Here is an 18,138-nt window from a genome sequence, read left to right on the forward strand (position 1 = left end):
ACCAGCTCCAACCCAAGTCCCAGGGCTAACTTTGACCTGCATTGGTCAGCCCCTGAACCAAGTACTGAGACTTCAGAGCCACAGCTGGACATGAGCAGTAGAGTCAGAGCACCCAAACCACATGCATTGAGAGTGGGGGGAGGGTGGTCCCCAAATGAAAATTGAAATGCAGTTATCAGAAGGGCAATGGATACAGGGTGAGGGGTAGGGAGGGAAGATGTCCTCTAGTGATGGTAAAAAGGAGGTCCAAAGAAGCATTAATTTTTTTCCCAAAAGCTTGGGGTTTCCATGGAAAGGGCATCAGTACGTTAGTACATAGACAGAAGTGTGATTGCTTTTCTCAGTTCTCCATGCCAAAGTTAAGGCCAACAGGCCTACACACAGTGAGAAGCAAACCCGGGGCTGGAGGTCGTAGGGTTGTATTTTCACTTTATGTCAACATTCTAACTAGCTCCCAGACTGGGTTGATTCTGCCCTCAATCTGTGCTGATTATTGGTAGTTGAGATTCTGAAGTTGTTGTAGATACACCTGGTGTCTGACTACTGGGCTGTAAATGCAGCAGCTTTTCTATTACTCTCGTGTTGACATGGAGACCCCTCTGGCTTGGCCACTTGAGGAGTGATGGCTTTTAAGGGTGTGACCTTTTCAATAAGGAGTGTAGAGACCAGCTGCCCCATCTAAGGGTCCCTGGTAGTTTTTCTGGTGCATCTGGGCTGGGCTGGAGTATGTTCCCTGCCTTTACAATATAAATTCTGCAAAGCTTGTGGAGCCACTGTGGTGTGCCTGGTGCTAGGTGATGGGGATGCAGATAACTAGGACCCTGCCCCAGGGAGGCAGGGAGAAAGGCAGCCGTAATAGGAGGTGGCCCTGAGAGAGGAGCCCTCCACTATGTCCCGGAGCTCGTCCTGTAGCCTCAGTGCACACCCTCACCTACCACCCCAATCCCCATTCTCCTTTTCAGTTTCCGGGTTCACGTGTGTGTGGGCCAGGCATACACATGGAGAGGCAACAGAGAGCAGAGTGTTCCAGCTGTATGAGCTTGGGCAAATTATCAGTCCTCACTGTGCTTCAGCTTCCTTTCCTCTAAAATCTGACTAATGCTACTTCACAGAATTGTTATTAGGTCAGTGTTATTGTGACTTCTTGTGTGAGCTGTTCCCTGATAAGTTGTCATATAAAAGGGTTGCCATACCTATTCTCTATTCACCGTTGCTGAAGAGTGTTAATTATGCTGTCAGGTGTACTCTGGGCTGTGACAGACACCAGTGGGAGAGATGCTGGGCTTGGAAGCTTCCTGTCCAAGCCCCAGATACACAGATGGACAAATAGCAAAAAGGGAAGGCAGGATCAGTAGCATAGGGTAGGATGGGAGCACAGAAATGGTCTTCATGAGAATGTCACATGTATAATTTACTCATTCTTTCATTCAGAAGTATTTCTAGACTACCTGTTCCATACCAGTCATTGCACAGAAGTTCTAAGTATAGTATGACTGGCCAGATGGGCCACTGGCCAGAAGGAACTCATAGTCTAGTTGGGAGCTAGATTGAGTGATGGTCACCCAGTTATGATCCAGTGTGATTAGTGTGCCAACGGGGTCAGCATAAAGTCCCATTCTAGAGGAGAAGTGTGTGTTAGGGATGGCTTCCTGGAAGAGGTGATATTTAAGCCAGATCCTCAAAGGAGTAGAAGTTAGGCAGGCAGAGTGAGGGCATGAGCACGAAAGGTGTTCCCGGCAGAGGGAATAGCCCGTACAAAGGCCTGGAGGTAATTGCGTGTAAATCGTGTTCAGTGTGGCATCTTGTCTGTGGAGCAAGCTGAATATGCTGCTGTCGTTGCAGGGACATGGAGAAGGTGGAGCGGCAAGCGGTTCCCCAGGCCAACCACACAGAGTCCTGTCATGAGTGTGGCCATGTGGGACCTGGACACTCAAGGGATTGTCCTCATCACGGCCATGACGACTTCTTTGGCTTCGAGAGGCAGGAGCAGGAGGGGGAACGGTACCGTGCCCAGAGGGACCCGCTGGAGGGCAAGCGGGACAGGAGCAAGGCCAGATCTCCATACTCGCTGGTTGAGGAGGATGCCTTGTTTGTGGATTTACCTGGTGGCCCAAGAGGCCAGCAGGCGCAGCCCCAGCGGGCAGAGAAGAACGGCGTGCTGCCTGCCTCATACGGCCCAGGAGAGGAGAATGGGACTGTTATGTACCAGCGGGCCTTTCCTCCCAGGATCAACCCTGAAAAGCACAGCCAGAGGAAGAGCAACCTGGCCCAGGTGGAGCACTGGGCAAAGGCCCAGAAGGGGGATGGCAGGAGGTCAGTAACAGACTCAGGATTGCTGCTAATAACGAGCATGATAATGTAATCACAATAGCTACCACTTACCCAACACTTGCTGCGTAAATGCCAGCCTTAAACTCTGTACCTCCATTATCTACGTACATCCCCACAACTAAGCCAGCAAGGAAGGGGTGATATTCTTAATTTATAGACAGAGAAACTGGGGCTGGGAGAAATGAAGGAAACTTCCTAGGGCACATAGATAAGTGGCATAAGCCAGAGTTCAAAGCCGGTCTGTGAGCCTCCAAAGCCCTCAATTACACACTTTTCTGTTCCCCAGGAAGAATGCCTTGAGACATTCAGCATTAGATGGTAATGGTCTTCTCTTGTGCTGCTGCTTCTCTGCATCTAAAAAAATATTTGTAGAAACCAGAATAAATACAGATTCATTTTTAATTCCAGGCACATAGAGAAGTGCTTAGGCACTATTGACATTAGGCTTTATCACACCCATTCCTTCAAGAAGTGGTTTTTAATTATTCAGAAGGCATGCATCTCTTGCTGTTTGCAAAGCACTATCTTTCTTTATTATAATTTTAGATTAATTAGGACACGTTTATGAACATGAAGAATTCAGGGTCACTAGCTTCTCTGTTGTCCCCAGAAGCCACTGTGTTTTGTCTTCGTTATGAAGACATGGCAAATTCCCCTCACTATCCTCAGGCTTCTAAAATAAACCACTGACAAGAGAGGCGATAGCAAAGCCAATGTGCATTCAGAGAGCTCCCCAGGGGCTGGAGTGGTCGCAGTTGATGTGCCAGCACTCAGACCAAGTCTGTCACAGGCCTGATAACATGTTCTAAAATGCCGCACTTCATTCTTCCTTTTGGTGAGGCCCAGACTTTCTAGCTATGGCTCTGGAGGTGGTATGCTCCTAGAAGAATAGCTAGGCCTGCTTTCAGGTATGTGGGTGTGTTGTGCATTTATGGGTTGCTGTAAACCCCTTTAATCTGGTCCAGCTGGGCAATTGTGTGGGTGGACAGTGGATGAATCACAGTGGAAACCCCCTAAGTGACTGATAGACACTGTTATGGAATAGATCAGGAAAACGAAAGGCCTGTTGTGTTGTAGCTAAGATACCTTCCCATTCCCAACTGGGAATTGACCAAGTGTCATTCCTGTTCGCATTTTAAGTCTTATTGAAAACAGAAAGCTTCTGCTCAAGGACCTAGGGAAGGGAAGCTGCTCTCCTTGATGCTGGGCTAGGTCAGCCCCCTGGTAGGTGGTTGTAAGATGATCTCACTGCTGATTGAGATTAGAAAGTTGGCAGGGGTAGTCTCATGCAGGTCCTCATACTCCAAGGTGAGGAATTTGAATTTGAACTTGAGAAAACAATAGGGGGAACCACTGAAAGGTTTTAAGCAGGTAGGTGATGTGATCTAACTAATATTTCACGAAGAAGATGGCAGCCTAGGGAGGAGGCTGTTGCAGTAGTCCAGGAGGATGACAATGGAAATAGAAAGAAATAAACAGATTTGAGGTACATTTTGGAGGTTGGAACAGCAAAGCTTGCCAATGAATTGGATATGCAGCATGCAGAAAAGAGAGGAACAAGGATGATTTCTAGGATGTTGACTTGAGCAACTGGGTGGTTGCTGAATAGGGAAGGCTAAGGAAGAGTTTGTGGGGCAATCAAGGTTTCTGTTTTGGACACTTAAGTGGGGAGAGCCACAGTGGAGCAGGAGTTCGCATTCAGGTTTGGCTTGCTTAGTAGGTAGGTGCCATGCACCAATGCCAGTATAGGAGAGAGAAGTGAGCTCGATGAAGAATGTGGTTCCTGTGGAGTGCCCAGGTGGAGATGGCCAGGAGATTATAGGGAATGCTGGTATAGGCTGTAGAGAGATTTGGGAGTCATTGCCCTCGAGGTGGTAACTGATGCCCTAGCAGTAGTTGAGATTACCCAGGGTGGAAGCTTAGAGCCTAGAGCCATGGTTCTTCATCCTAGCTGCACAATTTGATCATCTGAAGCCCAATCCCCGAGATTTGGATTTAACTGGTCTGGGGTAAGGTCAAAGCATCAGTATGTTTTCAGATCTCCCTAGGAGATTCTGGCGTAACGACCACAGTCAAGAAACTTATTTGGCGACACATTGGAATCACCTGGGGAGGTTTAACATCTACTCAGGCCTTAGTCCCCTGCCCAGAAATCTGATTCTGTTGGTCTGGTTGGAAGGCTGGACATCAAGGTTTTAAAAAGTGCATCCTCCCTTTCCTCTGCTCCCCTGATAAAATATGCAGCCAGGGTTGAGAATCCCTAGTTCAGAGTGACCAGTAGCAGAGGGCCAAAGTCGTAACACTGAGGATCCCCAGCCCAAGGATTAGGCCAAAGTCAAGGCTCCATAAAGGAGATGAGTGGGGAGATGGAGGAGGAAAACAAGTGTTGTGTGGGAGAGAGTTTGAGCTGGAAAGAGTCCAATCACCAGGGCAAGGTGCTGCAAATAAGGACTTCTGCCTGGGTGTGGCACCTTCAAGAAGGCTGGGTACCCTTGATGGAAAGTCTAGAACCTCAGGGTTTCTGCTGGTCTTTTGCTCAGTCGCAGAGGGCTTTGTTCCACTGACCTGCTTGATGGACTTAGATGAGCAAACCTGAATTGCTTTCCTTGGTGGAGCTAGAATTTCGAAGTTAGAAGGGGAAGAAACCAGTAAGATGGTGTGGCCACTGAGAGACCTTGTGGCTGGGGTGCAGAGAGGACTTTCAAAATCTGGGTGACTGATATGCAGTTATAAGTTGTTGGCCACGAAATGTCTCTGTGTAACTGTTTCTGGCAGCCCATATCCTATGTTATTTTGCTCCACATAATGACCTGAATTTTGCAGGGGGGAGTGGGTGTGCCTCAGGGAACTGAAGGATGAGTAGTCTACTAGGAAAGGAGAGGTGGTTGGGGAGGGAGCTGAACTCCCTAGGATGTGAGCCATTCCTCTCTAAGGGGCGGGGAGACATCAGGTCTGTAGAGGACAGTTCATTGGCTTTGGAGGTTACTGCACACATCGGGAAAAGAATTCAGTCTAGTGGTGGAAGCAGATCTCAAGGGCTAAAAAGTGAATAAAAGTGAAGAATTGAAGGCAGAATATAGAGAAGAAAGAAAGTGCTGTCAGTCCCTAAGTGAACAAAGTATCTACTCAGTCTCTGATCATTCCTTATATCTTGAAAGTTCTGCCTCTGGGTTCCCAGATTTCTTTTTTTTCTTAAAGATACATATGCAATGTATTACAGTAAGAAATAGATCTGGCTGCTTAATAAATGACCCTCCTCCATTTTCCATTTGAAAATATAGAAGATGGATATCTCTGTTTTGCCTATAATTAAGACTGTGCTAGTCTCTCTAGACTGAGCACATTAAGACATTGGAGGGAGGGTTATTTGTACGGCAATATGATCCTGTGCTCTCAGCTTTAGACTACACAGGGAATTATTTTTAACTCTTCTTTCAGTACTTGGAGATACATGTTATATTGTATTTCACATCATTAAACTCCTTTAGAATATGGTATGCAGGAGACAGACGGACATACTCTTTGAATCTTAGCTATTTTAAGAGCTTGTTTTGAAATTCTAGCCTTCCGTTCCCCTCAACCCCCCAACCCTGTGTTTAAAGTAATGCATACTTGTAAAATGAAAAGGCGGGGGTGGGAGTTGGGAGTAGAGTCAGGGGATTTGAACACTACAATAAGGAACAGAGTAGAAAGTGAAAGTCCTGGGTGTTTGATATGGAAGTTAGGGTGAGGAATCCCTGCTGCATAAGTAATTGGTTATAAAAATGATAACTGCATTTTGACATGACTTTTTGTAGTGGCTATATCAGAATATCCTCTCTAGTGTTCGTTTAATGACAGGCTCTATGGCCACAGAGCAGAGTGTGAGAAGACCTTGAACCCCACTTTTGGGGTGGGGGCTAGCAAATGGATCTGCTATCAGAGACAAAGCTGCTCTGGAAGCTCGCTCCTGTTCCCATGGGGTCTCTACCTCATCTTATGGCACTACCTCCTGTGGCCCTCTCCCCACCATCGGTTAGTTACCATGGTTTGGCCTCTGGAGCCAGGGCTGACCATGGCGGATGGTGTGTAAGGAGAGGGCACAGGTTAGAGGGTGAGCTCAGGGCTTTGGGACACTGCTCTGTGGGAGGACTCTGGCCTTCCAGATCCCGTGGGCAGGCACCAGGAGTGGGTGGCAGGCCAGACAGAGGGGCATGAGGGTAGGAGACAGCTTGGACATACTCTGCATGGTTTGCATTTTGCTTCAGGCAGAATGAACAATGGTTGGTAAAGTCCCACCCGCCTGAACTCCCAAGGGAAGCCCTCAGCCTGGTTTCTGCCACTGCCACTGCCACCACCTCTGTTTGAGGATTCAGGCACTGCCCCTGTCTCAGAGACATTCATGCCTAACTTTGGGAAATCAATAGCAAATCCTGCCACCTAGTGGCAAGCTCACACTCCCGACAGACTCCACAAGTCTGGGTTGAAGAGATCTTAAGAATACTTCCTGTCATTGCAAAGATAACCATTAAAAAGGAAGAGCTACCATATTTGAATGATAACTATTTCTAATCCTCACAACAATTTATTAAGTGGTTCTCATCCACATTTTATAGGAAGGAAAGTGTGACTGTGAGGACAGAGGAGACACTTGCCTGAGGTCCTATAGCTGAGGATGATTAAATGAGTTGAGTTTTAAAACAATTAGAACAGCATTTCTCAAACTTTAGGGAGCATGAGAGTCACCTGGAGGACTTGTTAAAACAGTGGGGGCTGGCAACCCACTGGCAGCTCATAAACCTACTCGTTCCCTCCAGAGTTTCTGATTTGGTAGGTCTGCACTGGGACTGATAAACCAGCATTTTAAAAATGTATTTTATTTGTAATTGACAGATAATAATTATATATATTTATGGGGTAAATGTGATGTTTTGATATGTGTATATATTTGGAATGATTACATCAAATGAATTCCATATCACCTCAACTGCTTATCATTTTTTTGTGGTGAGAACATTTAAAATGTACTCTTTCAGCAATTTTGAAATATACAGTGCATTGTCATTAACTGTAGTCACCATGCTGTGCAGTAGATGGCCAGAACTTATTCCTCCTAACTGAAACTTTGAACCCTTTGACCGACATGACTCCCCTTTCCTGGAACATCCCTGTCCACCACCGTCCCAGCCTCTGGTAACCACCCTTCTGCTCTCTACTTCTGTGAGTTCGACCTTCTTAGATCCCACATCTAAGTGAGATCATGCAATATTTGTCTTTCTGTGCCTGGCTTATTTCACTAACCTACATTTTTAACAAGCTTCCAGGTGGTGCTGATGCTGCTGGCCCACAGGCCACACCTGAAGTAGCTTTGGTGTAGAACAATGTCTGGCATAACGCAAGCACTAAATAAACGTTTGTTAGATAAAATTGATGAATAAAGGTAGAATCGGAATTTGAACTCAGGACCGTCTCTAAAACCTCTTCTCTTTTTATGACATCATGCTACCTCTTAGGTAGCATGAGTTTTAAGGCATAGTAAAACTCCATGCTTTGTCCTTGCTGAATTTTTCTTCCTTCTCATACAATCAGGTGGATAGTTAGTAGTAGTTTTTGAGATCATATCCAGCTTTTGTGTGCTGGCATGTTTATTGAAAGGCTGGTTATGCATCAGGACTTTCTTAGACTGTGGACAATAGCACAGAGTGTGAGATACAGTGTCTGTCCTCCAGGAATTTCAGCTTGATCAGGGAAGAGATGTCTTGCAAGTATGAAAGGTCATGTCAATACAGGACTTTGGAAAAGTTACAGTCCAATAACTAGGTTGAACAGAGCAGGAATACTGTAGGCTGTGCATTGCCGAAGGCCCACGTAGAAGAGGCATGGGCCAGTGTCCTGGAGAATGGGTAAGATTTGGGTAAACGGGGCAAGGGGTGCCCATACAGGTAGGGGGAGGGAAGAACAAGGTCATGAGAATAAGGAGGAAAGGAAGGGAGCACACAGTGAAGGACCTGCTGTGTTTCAGACATGGAGGTTGCATTTCCTAACCTGTCTCATTTATTCTTATGAGGCAGGTAATACTGTCCTCACATTACAGGTAAGGAAACAGAAGGCGGAGCAGTCAGGTAGGCTGCCTGGGTTCACAAAGCCAGTGAATGGTAAAGCTTGGATTCAAACCCAGGTCAGACTACCTACCTTTGCTTTTCCCACTGTGAGAAGTTGCTCAGGTGTGGAGGAGGCTGGGCCAGGGATAGGTTGAGGCCCCTCTCTCAGGCACTGGCAAGTGTAGGGGTGTACGTTAGATAGAGTACCTCCTTCAATTTGGGGCCCCAGGCATCTGGCGTGGCCCTGGTAGGAGGAGCAGTGAGAAAACAGCAGGGACTCCAAGGTGGGTTGAGATCAGGTGCTAGAAAGCTGTGAGTACCGGGCTGAGGAGCTTAGATTTTATTTCATAATTCTCAGGGAGCCATGGAAGTTTTGGGGGCCATAGAGTGATTAGATCAGAGGAGTTGACTGTGGACAGGGTGGAAACTAGTTAGGAGGGTCTCGAAGTTGTCTGGGGAGAGGAGTATCTGGACTAGAGGAGTCCAAATAAAGGAAGGAATTGATGCTAGCCACTTCCTTTAAGAACCTCCAGAACTTGGTGTTAGGACACCAGGCAGAGGAAGAATCTTGGTAACCCAGAGAATCGTGAGGCCTTTCCTAGAAGTATGCACACCCATTGAAAGCACTGACTGCTGGCAAGCGGAGAGAAAGCGCTGGCAGGTTTAATCACATTGTACTTGAAGTGATGGGCACGGGGCAGCCAAGTCGTCCTGGCAGAGGAGTTGGAGTTTTGGAGTCTTTTGGAAAGAGGGGGAGTGACTGAAGTCATGGATGCTGGCTTTGATAGTTCTTTGGGGGTTCTCACAGGACTTTCCCACATGCCTGGCTTTGTGGAGTTACTTAGCTGTGTCCCCAAAGCGTGGCAGGCCCCTTGCTTGGTTGCCTGACCTGTTCTTCCTCCCCTTTTTCCTCAGCCTCCCCTCAGACCAGACGCTTCCTCGCCAGGGTCCTGGCCAGTCCCTGTCCTTCCCAGAAAACTACCAGACTCTTCCCAAGAGCACCCGACATCCCTCAGGGGGCTCCTCGCCCCCTCCCCGCAACCTGCCGAGTGACTATAAGTACGCGCAGGACCGAGCCAGCCACCTGAAGATGTCCAGTGAGGAGCGCCGGGCACACCGGGATGGCACCGTGTGGCAGCTATACGAGTGGCAGCAGCGCCAGCAGTTCCGGCACGGCAGCCCCACGGCACCCATCTGCATTGGCTCCCCGGAGTTCACTGACCAGGGCCGGAGCAGGAGCATGCTAGAGGTGCCCCGCTCCATCTCTGTGCCTCCATCTCCCTCGGACATCCCTCCCCCGGGACCCCCAAGGGTGTTTCCACCCCGGCAGCCACACATGCCAGCAGAGCGAGTCACTGTGAAGCCACCAGACCAGAGGAGGAGTGTGGACATCTCACTGGGGGGTTCTCCCAGAAAGGCTCGGGGCCACGCCATCAAGGTGAGGCTCGGGGTGCTTTGCCAGGCTGCTGGGGTCCAGCATTAGGGCACTAGGAACCTTACCTGATTTGAACACAAATTTGAGCAATTTGGGTAGTAGTGATAGCTAACAATTTGGCAGTACTTTTAGATGCCAGGCATAGTTCTAAAGGCCTTACTTTAATTCTTACCACAACCCCATGAGGTAGGTGCTATGCTTAGGCCCATTTCCCAGATGAGAACTCTGAGGCATTGAGAGACAAACTAACTTGCACAACTAGAACTCTGCTTCCTTGCAGCTTAGAAGGCAGGAAAAGATGTCTGTGTTCAATCAGTTCAGATATTTATAACAACCCAACTTAAGTTTTAACTCTCCAAGAAGCTTTCACAGTTTAGCATTGTTATAGCCCAATGAGGAAAGTGTGTATCCCCATTTCACAGATGAGACATCTGAGGCTCACAGAGGGGAAATGGCAGGGTGGTAGGCTGCCCTGGGCATGAGTGACAGGGCTTCTGGCCCCAGCCTGGCCACCTGGCCTGGCCATCAGTGTGACTGCTTGTCTCCCCGACTGCAGAATGCCTCCCACGTAGACCGCCGCTCCATGCCCTCCATGGGTTACATGACCCACACGGTCAGCGCTCCCAGTTTACACGGAAAATCGGTAAGCAAGCACCTCATCCCCCTCCAGGTGGACGATATGATACAGCCTTCAAAGCCCTATCTCATCTGGTGTTTTCCTTCCTCTGAGCCAGTCAGCTGCAATCTGCAGGGCAGCTATCAACCCCCATTTTCTTTATGTATGTAAGTTTTTATGTATTTTAATTTAAAGAGGTTTATTCTGAGCTGAATGTGGGTGACTGGCCCAGAGCACATGGCCTCAAGAGGTCCTGAGAAAACATGCCTCAACCCCTATTTTAGAGATGAAGAAACTGAGACTCAGAGAAGTCGAATGACTTGCCCAGGGTCACCCAGCTGGCATTGGGTCCTCCCACGTCGAGTGAAAAGCTTGGCGGGAAGCGTAGGGGAATGTTGGACTTCTTTTGAGTAGAATTTTGCTGGACACATTTTCCAGCCACCCACCCTTTCTCCCGTTACCTCCGCTTGTTTCTTCCCTGGTCTTTGCTTTGAGTAGTTAACTCTGTCTTCAGAACTCGAGTCTCGGTGAGGTTGCACTGTTGGTTGTTGCTTTCCTGAAAAAACTTCCTGCAGCCCCTTTGCTGCCAGTGCCTTTATTTGTCTTAGTGGCAGAATTAATGCAATAATTGCTTAACAGCGTCACGTCAGTGCTGTCCCGGCACTGGGGTGAAGAATGTAATTATAGCGGTGTGCCCCTGCGGTGGCTAACTTCCTTGTGCTGTGTCTACACACCTGCAGCTGGAGGAGCTCTCATTGCTTCTCTCCCGGTTACGGCGGCACCAGGCCAAGTTGGCCAGTGTGCGAAATTTCGCCGTGGGCCAGTTACTGCAGCACCAGCTGGCCTTTCCCACCTGCCAGGTCAGCGCTGGTGGGCCCTCTCAGGGCTGGGGGCAGGGGAGTGACATGCTGGCTCGTGTTCTCTCGTGCCCGTGCTTTAGTCTGTCTTTGCTGTCTGGCTCTCTCGCTCACTCCCTGCCTGTTGCTTCTGGATGCTACTGCCAGACACTGTGCGGCGGTGGTGGAGCCCGCCCCTCTGGTGCTGGGGAGGAGGGCTGCATGTGGTGGGAGGACTGTCGCTTCTCTGGCTGTAAGTAGTTACTCACAGGCTGGTGTGTGGTCGTGTCCAAAGGGCGGTTAGCCTTGTTGCCACCGTGGGCACCCCTTGGGATGCTGCAAGGCACTTGTGGGTCAGCCCAGAGGGAGAATGCGAGGTGCCACCTCTTATCTGAACAGTGCCCTGCTGACTCACAAAGCATCCTCACATCTCGTATCCTGCCAAACCTCACAGTAAGCTGAGAGAGGTTAGTTAGGATAGGAGTTATGACCACACCCAAGGCAAGTGGATCCAGAAGGGGAAGTGACTTGCTTGGGATCCCTGAGCTAGAAACATGCAGACTGCAGCCAGATCCAGGTCCTGTCTGGCACAGTGTTCTAAGCTGTTTCCAGGACATTGGGCTTTGCAGGCAAGCTCCTTGAGAACTGGCCAGGGAGTTGTTCTCCCGGTCATATTGAGTAGCTTAAAGAAACTGATTCTTCCCTGAGGCTGTCCTCTGGCAGGAATAGGCTCAGCCATATGAGGCTGGTCCCTCTAGGCTGCACAGAGATAGGCAGGGGACAGATGAGGAGGGTGACAGGACTATCACCTTCCTTCCCTGTCCTGCTGTAGTGAGTTATGAGGGACTCAGGAAATGTATTCAGAAAAATGAACATAAGTGCAAAAACTGTAAGTTGTCAATTTGGGTGATTTTTAATAACATTGCTCCATCCTTACTCCTTTGGAATGTGTGTAGGGACTGGGCTGATTGGGAAAGTATGGATGGCTAAGAGGACAGTTTAGGCACAGAAATAAGACCATGTAAGCCACTAGTGTTCCTGACAGTGGTCCTTCAGGCCCTCCCATGCATGCACTGCCTGAAGGTCTCATGTGGTTTATTTGTGTGGTCATCCGACCTCAGAGCTGCCAACAAGGACCACCTTCCCCAGCCCTGGCTGCTAGTCTGGGACACTCTCTTAGTCTGCTGAGAAATTGGCACCTGGGCCATTTTCCTTAAGCTTTTACAGCCCCCTGCCTCACAGTTGGCTTCTGTGATCTGCCACTCAGGAAAGCTTGAGTTCTCGAAGCCAAAGAGTCTCTTCCTTGTTTTCACTGCCTCTGGTATTTGTAATGAAGAACTCGACAAGCTGTCAGAGATGCCACAAGCCAAAAGGTCTGACCCTGGAAGCTCCTCAACTAGCTCCCAACATGGCTACATTGGCTCCATGCTGAGCAAAAAGAGCCAAAACTTCCAGGAAACTTCCAGAGGCTGCTGGTGCCTATTGTTCTGGAACCCAGGGTCACATTGCAACCTCCTGGGTCACCAAGGTCCTCTCCCTGCTTCTTCTAGGCATCCATGTACTCCAATCAGGGTCATCTTACTTCATGCATGTGAATGACCTGGTCCAAAGGTTTAATGAAAAGAATTAGAGCATTGGTACTAATGGGCCCTAGCTCAGGTGTGGCATGTGCTCGTCCAGATAGACCTCCCTGTTCTGTCCCAGGAGTGCAGCACCGCCTCAGCTGCACTGCTGCCCCAGCCCTCAGCCAGTGGGGAGCAAGCTGGCTTTCCCCATGGTGACCTGCAAGACCTGCCATGCTGAGAGAGGGCTCTGAGCTGCACCAACACATTTGTGCTTCCTCTGTGGCCCTGGATGTGCTGGTCTGCTGTGGTCTTTTGTCCCCAAAGCTACACAATGTAAATGATTCACACAGGAAACCCTGAATTTTGGAAACTTTTGGTATTCATAACTGGTTTTTTTTCCTCTCTCTGTTCCTTTGAAGGCTGATGATACCTACCTCCAGCTAAAGAAAGACCTGGAGTACCTGGATCTAAAGGTGAGTGACATCGGGAGTCCCGCCTTCCTTGGACACTCAACCTACTGAGAGTGTCACCTCAGTGGAGCTGAGCCCGAGGCCACACAGGTCTTGTCAAATCTGGATTCCAAGTGGAGACATCTCCTGTTTCTATCAGAAGAATTTTATTTCTTATAGCTTCAAATTCTGACTCTCCTCGGTTTCTTGTGAATTCTACTGTGAGGTCTCTGGCTTACAGAATGAGGGCATGAGACCGGAATCTCTTCCTTCCCTTGGTCAGAACCAAAAGCTCCCTCCAAAAATAAGTGATCATTTCTTCAAAGCCTCCAGTGGGGCAGTGGGGGTGTGTGTGTGTGTTTGATTCATAGGGTGCCATGGACGTGAGTTTTCAGCCACAAGTGATATGGAGTGGTATGGTGGGCCCTTTGGTTTTGTTGCTAGGGGAGCACGTTCCACATGGAATCACGTGGCTTTGAGGCTCACCAGTAGTCTCCCATTTCCATCCAGGAGATGAACGCTGGCCCCCTCTCTATAGGTGATAAAGCTTCATGCTCTAAATCAGCCTCCATAGCAAAGAGAACCCGCAAAAGCTCCTGCAGAAGCGAGAGGCATTCTGCCTGAAAGAGAGTGCTATTGTTCCCTTCCCACAGCTCTCTGAAAGCTCCCACTGTGAAAAGCACTTCTTATGCCTGAGCCATGAAATAGACTGGAGGAATGTGACCTTTACTTAGCTGTGAGTCTGAGAGGGTGGGTGAGGGGCCCGTGGGCCAGCCAGGTGACTGCCACGGGGACATGCCTCCCCACAGTCCCCAGTGTACATGGCCTCAGATCTTTTAAACACAGCGATCTCCATGCAGCCGTGTAGAAACAGGGCTATGAATATCAGGTCCTGAGGCAGCGCGTGGGGAGGGGTCTCCCCATGCTGAGCTGAGATTGGGACCATTGATTATAAACCAACCAGTGCACTTCTGTATCTTTTGAGCACTTGCTCTATACCCAGCTCTGCAAAAGACATGGAGAAATGCAAGAGAAAAATTGGCTCTCTGGTCTTGAGAAATTTGCAAATAGTCTGGGTTGGGAAAAGAAATATCCCCAAATAACAGACTTATGTATAATGACGGTATGAAGATCTGTTTGGCCTAGTTCTCAGAGCTGAGATGGTGAGAGTTACTGTGGGCTGCAGTGCTGGGAAGGCTTCTGGGAGGAGGTGGCATGCATGTGGTGCCTTGAAGAGCCAGAGGGTTGGGTTGGTCGAGATTAAAAGGGGAGGGAACACCTGGATCCAAGGGGATCGAGGACATGGTGGTGTTGTGAGGGCAGTGGGAGTTGGGGGGGTAGCAGCAGAGGGTGCAGGCTCCTGATTCTGTCCTAGCTTTGGGAGGGAACGTACAGTAAGCAAAAAGTTAGACCTGGCTTTAGGACATGAAAAAACAAGGAGCATTCTCTCAAGACCAGGAGGTTTTCTAGCTTACATGACAGGTCACGCAGAGCTTAAGGGAATATTCTAAGTATGGATACTTAGAATTCCTTAGGATTCAAAGTGCTTAACCATGGCTGTGTGGGCTAAATGTGGCAGCCCAGCCAGTCCTCCTGCAGCCTGTTGGGACAAGCAGAGTCCTTCCCACCATGCCCATGGAGAGAGGTCCACCAGCCCCCAGCTCTAGGCAGTACCGCGTCCCCATTCCTTAGCCTCCCTGACAGCCAGTCACCAACTGCCTGGGCAGTTCTCATCTCTACCCCGGGACCTCACGGTCAGCCCCTATGTACCTGTAGAGTACCCACATTACACCTGGGCCTATGGGAGGGGCTTGTCTCAGCAACAGCACAGGTGTACCTTGAAACACGGGTGTATCAGAGTAGTGCACAGTGTCAGAGAGAACTTAATAACGTACCTGAGCAAGAGTAGTGGAAAATATCTGTCTTCTGATCCCTGTTTGTATGTGATAGTGGAAATTCAGCGTTGGTCCAACAGTGAAGCTCCACCTCAGGTTTGTTTTAATGTAGGATCATAGAATTTGAGCTACAAGGGATTAGAAAGAGAGAAACTGAGTCACAGGATAGCAGAGCAATACTAGGAGTCCCTATGTATCTGGACTCCAACAAAATCTTAATAACAATACGGTGTATAATGTGTACCGGTCACTGTGTTTTACTTCTATTGAATTACTTAACTCCTGCAGTAGCCCTGTAGGGGAGTTGGTGGTATCATCTTTTAACTGCATCTCAGAGAGGTAAATGACTTTCCCAAGGCCACATAAGCAGTTACGGGGGTTGTCGTTAGGCTCTTCAGCGCTTTGCCACATGGCCTCTTAAAATGCTGCTTCTACTGCTGTGGACCCAAAGGCATTAAGCTTTTCATGGAGCCAGGCTTGGGTCATTATGCCAAGAAATGTGTTTGATGGGATACAGAGAGACAAGTTGCATCCTTGGGGTGTTTTACTAGCTAGGAGCTGCACATGATCAGAACATTATCTAGTGATTTGGACTTTCTGGAAGTTGTCACTATTTATCATGGAAAATAGCTGTGTTGTTACCAAAATTTCCCTATTCTTGTAGCTGCTACTCCAGTTGCTAAGCTCCTCTTAGAGAATTAGTCCCCCAAATGAACTGCCTGCACCAGCAGCCTAGAAGAGGTTTGGATCACCTGCTGCATTTGTGAAAAATGTGCTGGGGTTTGTGCTCAGTGTGTGTCATCAGTCTGATGTGACCACCAGAAAGGCTGGCTCCACCTCCCCCACCCCCTACCCCCCCGTCAGCCTCCCTCAGAGGGGCAGGGGACCCAGATCAGGAAGGAGGGGGTCTGTTCTGCCCTGTTCAGACCCTGCTGAGGTATAGGGTTCCAAGATGGATGTCATACTTCAGGAGGCACATGAGGGAGGGCTGGAATCAGGGAGAGGTGTTGAGGGCCTGCAGAACCATGGCTGGGTGCGACAGGTGAGGTACCTTTGTTCGCAGGTTCTGAAACCTAAATCAACCTGTAAATCAAAAGGGAATATACTAATTCAAATACCCGGGGGCTACATTCAAGGAGCTTAGGCCACATGTCACTGTTCTACTTTCCTTGGTGTGCCAGCCTCCTCCTTTCTTGGGGAACAAGGGCCACCTTGACACAGGCGGGGAAGGTGGCCACCTGCAAACCCAGGTTCACTTCCTCACCACCCAGCATCCCGTGGAGCAAGGGAGGAGTTTCCTAATGGGAAGGCATGCTGGGCAGAGAAAAGAAACAGCAGCAGCTAGCACAGCTACAGTGCAGAGCAATGGAGTTAGGGAGAATTCAGGAGAAGCGTAGAGGCTGTCTGTAAAGCTCTGGTGTGTCACCATGTGTTTTCTGTGGCCCTAAAGGGGAATTAAGTGGATGGCAGCTACAAGTACATAAGTTTGAGTTTAACAGAGGAAAGACTTTTCTAAAAGGACCAACTTGGGTGGGGTGAATTTCCTGTCTGCCACTGGGGTACAACAGAGGCTAGATGAGATTGAGTGGGATGGGTGTTGGATTAGGGAAACACAAAATGTCCCTGAGATGAGGGCCTCTGTGAACACAATCACAATTGAATGGGCCCTGTAGACCACCCTGGGCATAAAATAGAGGCAAGCACAGCCCCCCCGGACCAGCTGCTTGTGACAGGTTCCATCCCGGGTCCTGGGCGAGGGCAGTGAGTTGAGATAAGGCTCCCTGGAGGAGGAGTCTCCCTGCCTGGCATCTGACCTGCTGACTGCTCCCTGCCCCCACTGTGCTGACTCAGGGTCCCCCATGTCCCTGTCCCAGAGGCCACCAACTTAAAGTTCCAGAGTCCATCTCCTCTGATCAACTGATGCTCAGCTTCCAGAATCAGTTGGTGGTGTTTGTTTCCTTACATGTTGTGGAGCTTTTTCTTCCTGAAGTAAGCATTCCTGCAGTGGTGCCAAGTGATCAAACAAGGGCACACTCCACTCTCTTAGAAGACACGTTAATGTGTTTTTTTGGAAATCTTTACTTCCCTGGCGTTTTACTCAGTGGTGCCAAGGTGAAAAGGACTCCATATTGATTAAGCATCTGTTCCTGCCTGGCAGTATTTGGGCACTTGTTGTTCATGTATCTTATTTAATCCTCTGAACAACTTTGGGCAGTAGGAATTATTATCCCTATCCCATAACCAGGAATCCAAGTATTAGAGAAGTAACTTCTGCAAAGTTACACAGCTGGGATCTGAACCCAGTGACTGACCTCACATGTGTCTTCCTTCTTCCATATACTACGTGCTTTGTCCACCCTAAAGTTGTATTTGTTGAATTGTATTTCTGACATTGAAATTCTGCTCTTTAGAACCCTATACCTTAGCTGGGTGAGAAGCGTGGGTTCACTGTTGTTGACAGCTCAAACAGCTGGGAAGGTGAGGTGCAGGAGGGTACCTGCTGGCACTCAGGTGGGTACCCTTTATAGGTAGACAAGTTTGCAGTCAACCCCAAAGAGGTCTTTATCTCTGGTGAGGGATGTGCCATCAGTGGCTCCAGGTCTATTAGACTCTGGCCTCATCCTGACTATTTGAGCCGGAGATCAGGGTTTGTCTCCAAAGTCAGCTCCTGGGGCAGAGTTTCTTAAGTTGTGATTGGGGATGCCACCTACTGGATCACCTGGGAACTTGATTAAAAAATGCAGATCTGCCAGCCTGAACAAGAGCGAAACCCTGTCTCTACAAAAAAAAAAATAGAAAAATTAACCGGGCTTGGTGGTGCCATGTCTCTAGTCACAGCTACTAGGGAGGCTGAGCCCAGGAGTTCGAGGTTGCAGTGAGCTATGACGATGGCACTGCACTCTAACCAGGGCACCAGAGTAAGACCCTATC

General features: G+C 48.9%; 1 protein-coding gene across 1 annotated transcript in view; it reads left to right on the forward strand.

Moving 5' to 3' along the window:
• PLEKHA7 (pleckstrin homology domain containing, family A member 7) overlaps nt 1-18,138 on the forward strand; it is a 199,246-nt gene that overhangs the window by 164,011 nt on the left and 17,097 nt on the right. Inside the window, exons 10-13 of the mRNA XM_012654426.1 lie at nt 1,843-2,313; nt 9,327-9,849; nt 10,403-10,489; nt 13,283-13,336. Of these exons, the coding sequence (XP_012509880.1) occupies nt 1,843-2,313; nt 9,327-9,849; nt 10,403-10,489; nt 13,283-13,336 (1,135 nt within the window). The remainder of the gene's footprint in view (nt 1-1,842; nt 2,314-9,326; nt 9,850-10,402; nt 10,490-13,282; nt 13,337-18,138) is intronic.

Source organism: Propithecus coquereli, unplaced genomic scaffold (genome assembly GCF_000956105.1).
Source record: "Propithecus coquereli isolate 6110/MARCELLA unplaced genomic scaffold, Pcoq_1.0 Scaffold44, whole genome shotgun sequence".
Classification (NCBI taxonomy): domain Eukaryota; kingdom Metazoa; phylum Chordata; class Mammalia; order Primates; family Indriidae; genus Propithecus; species Propithecus coquereli.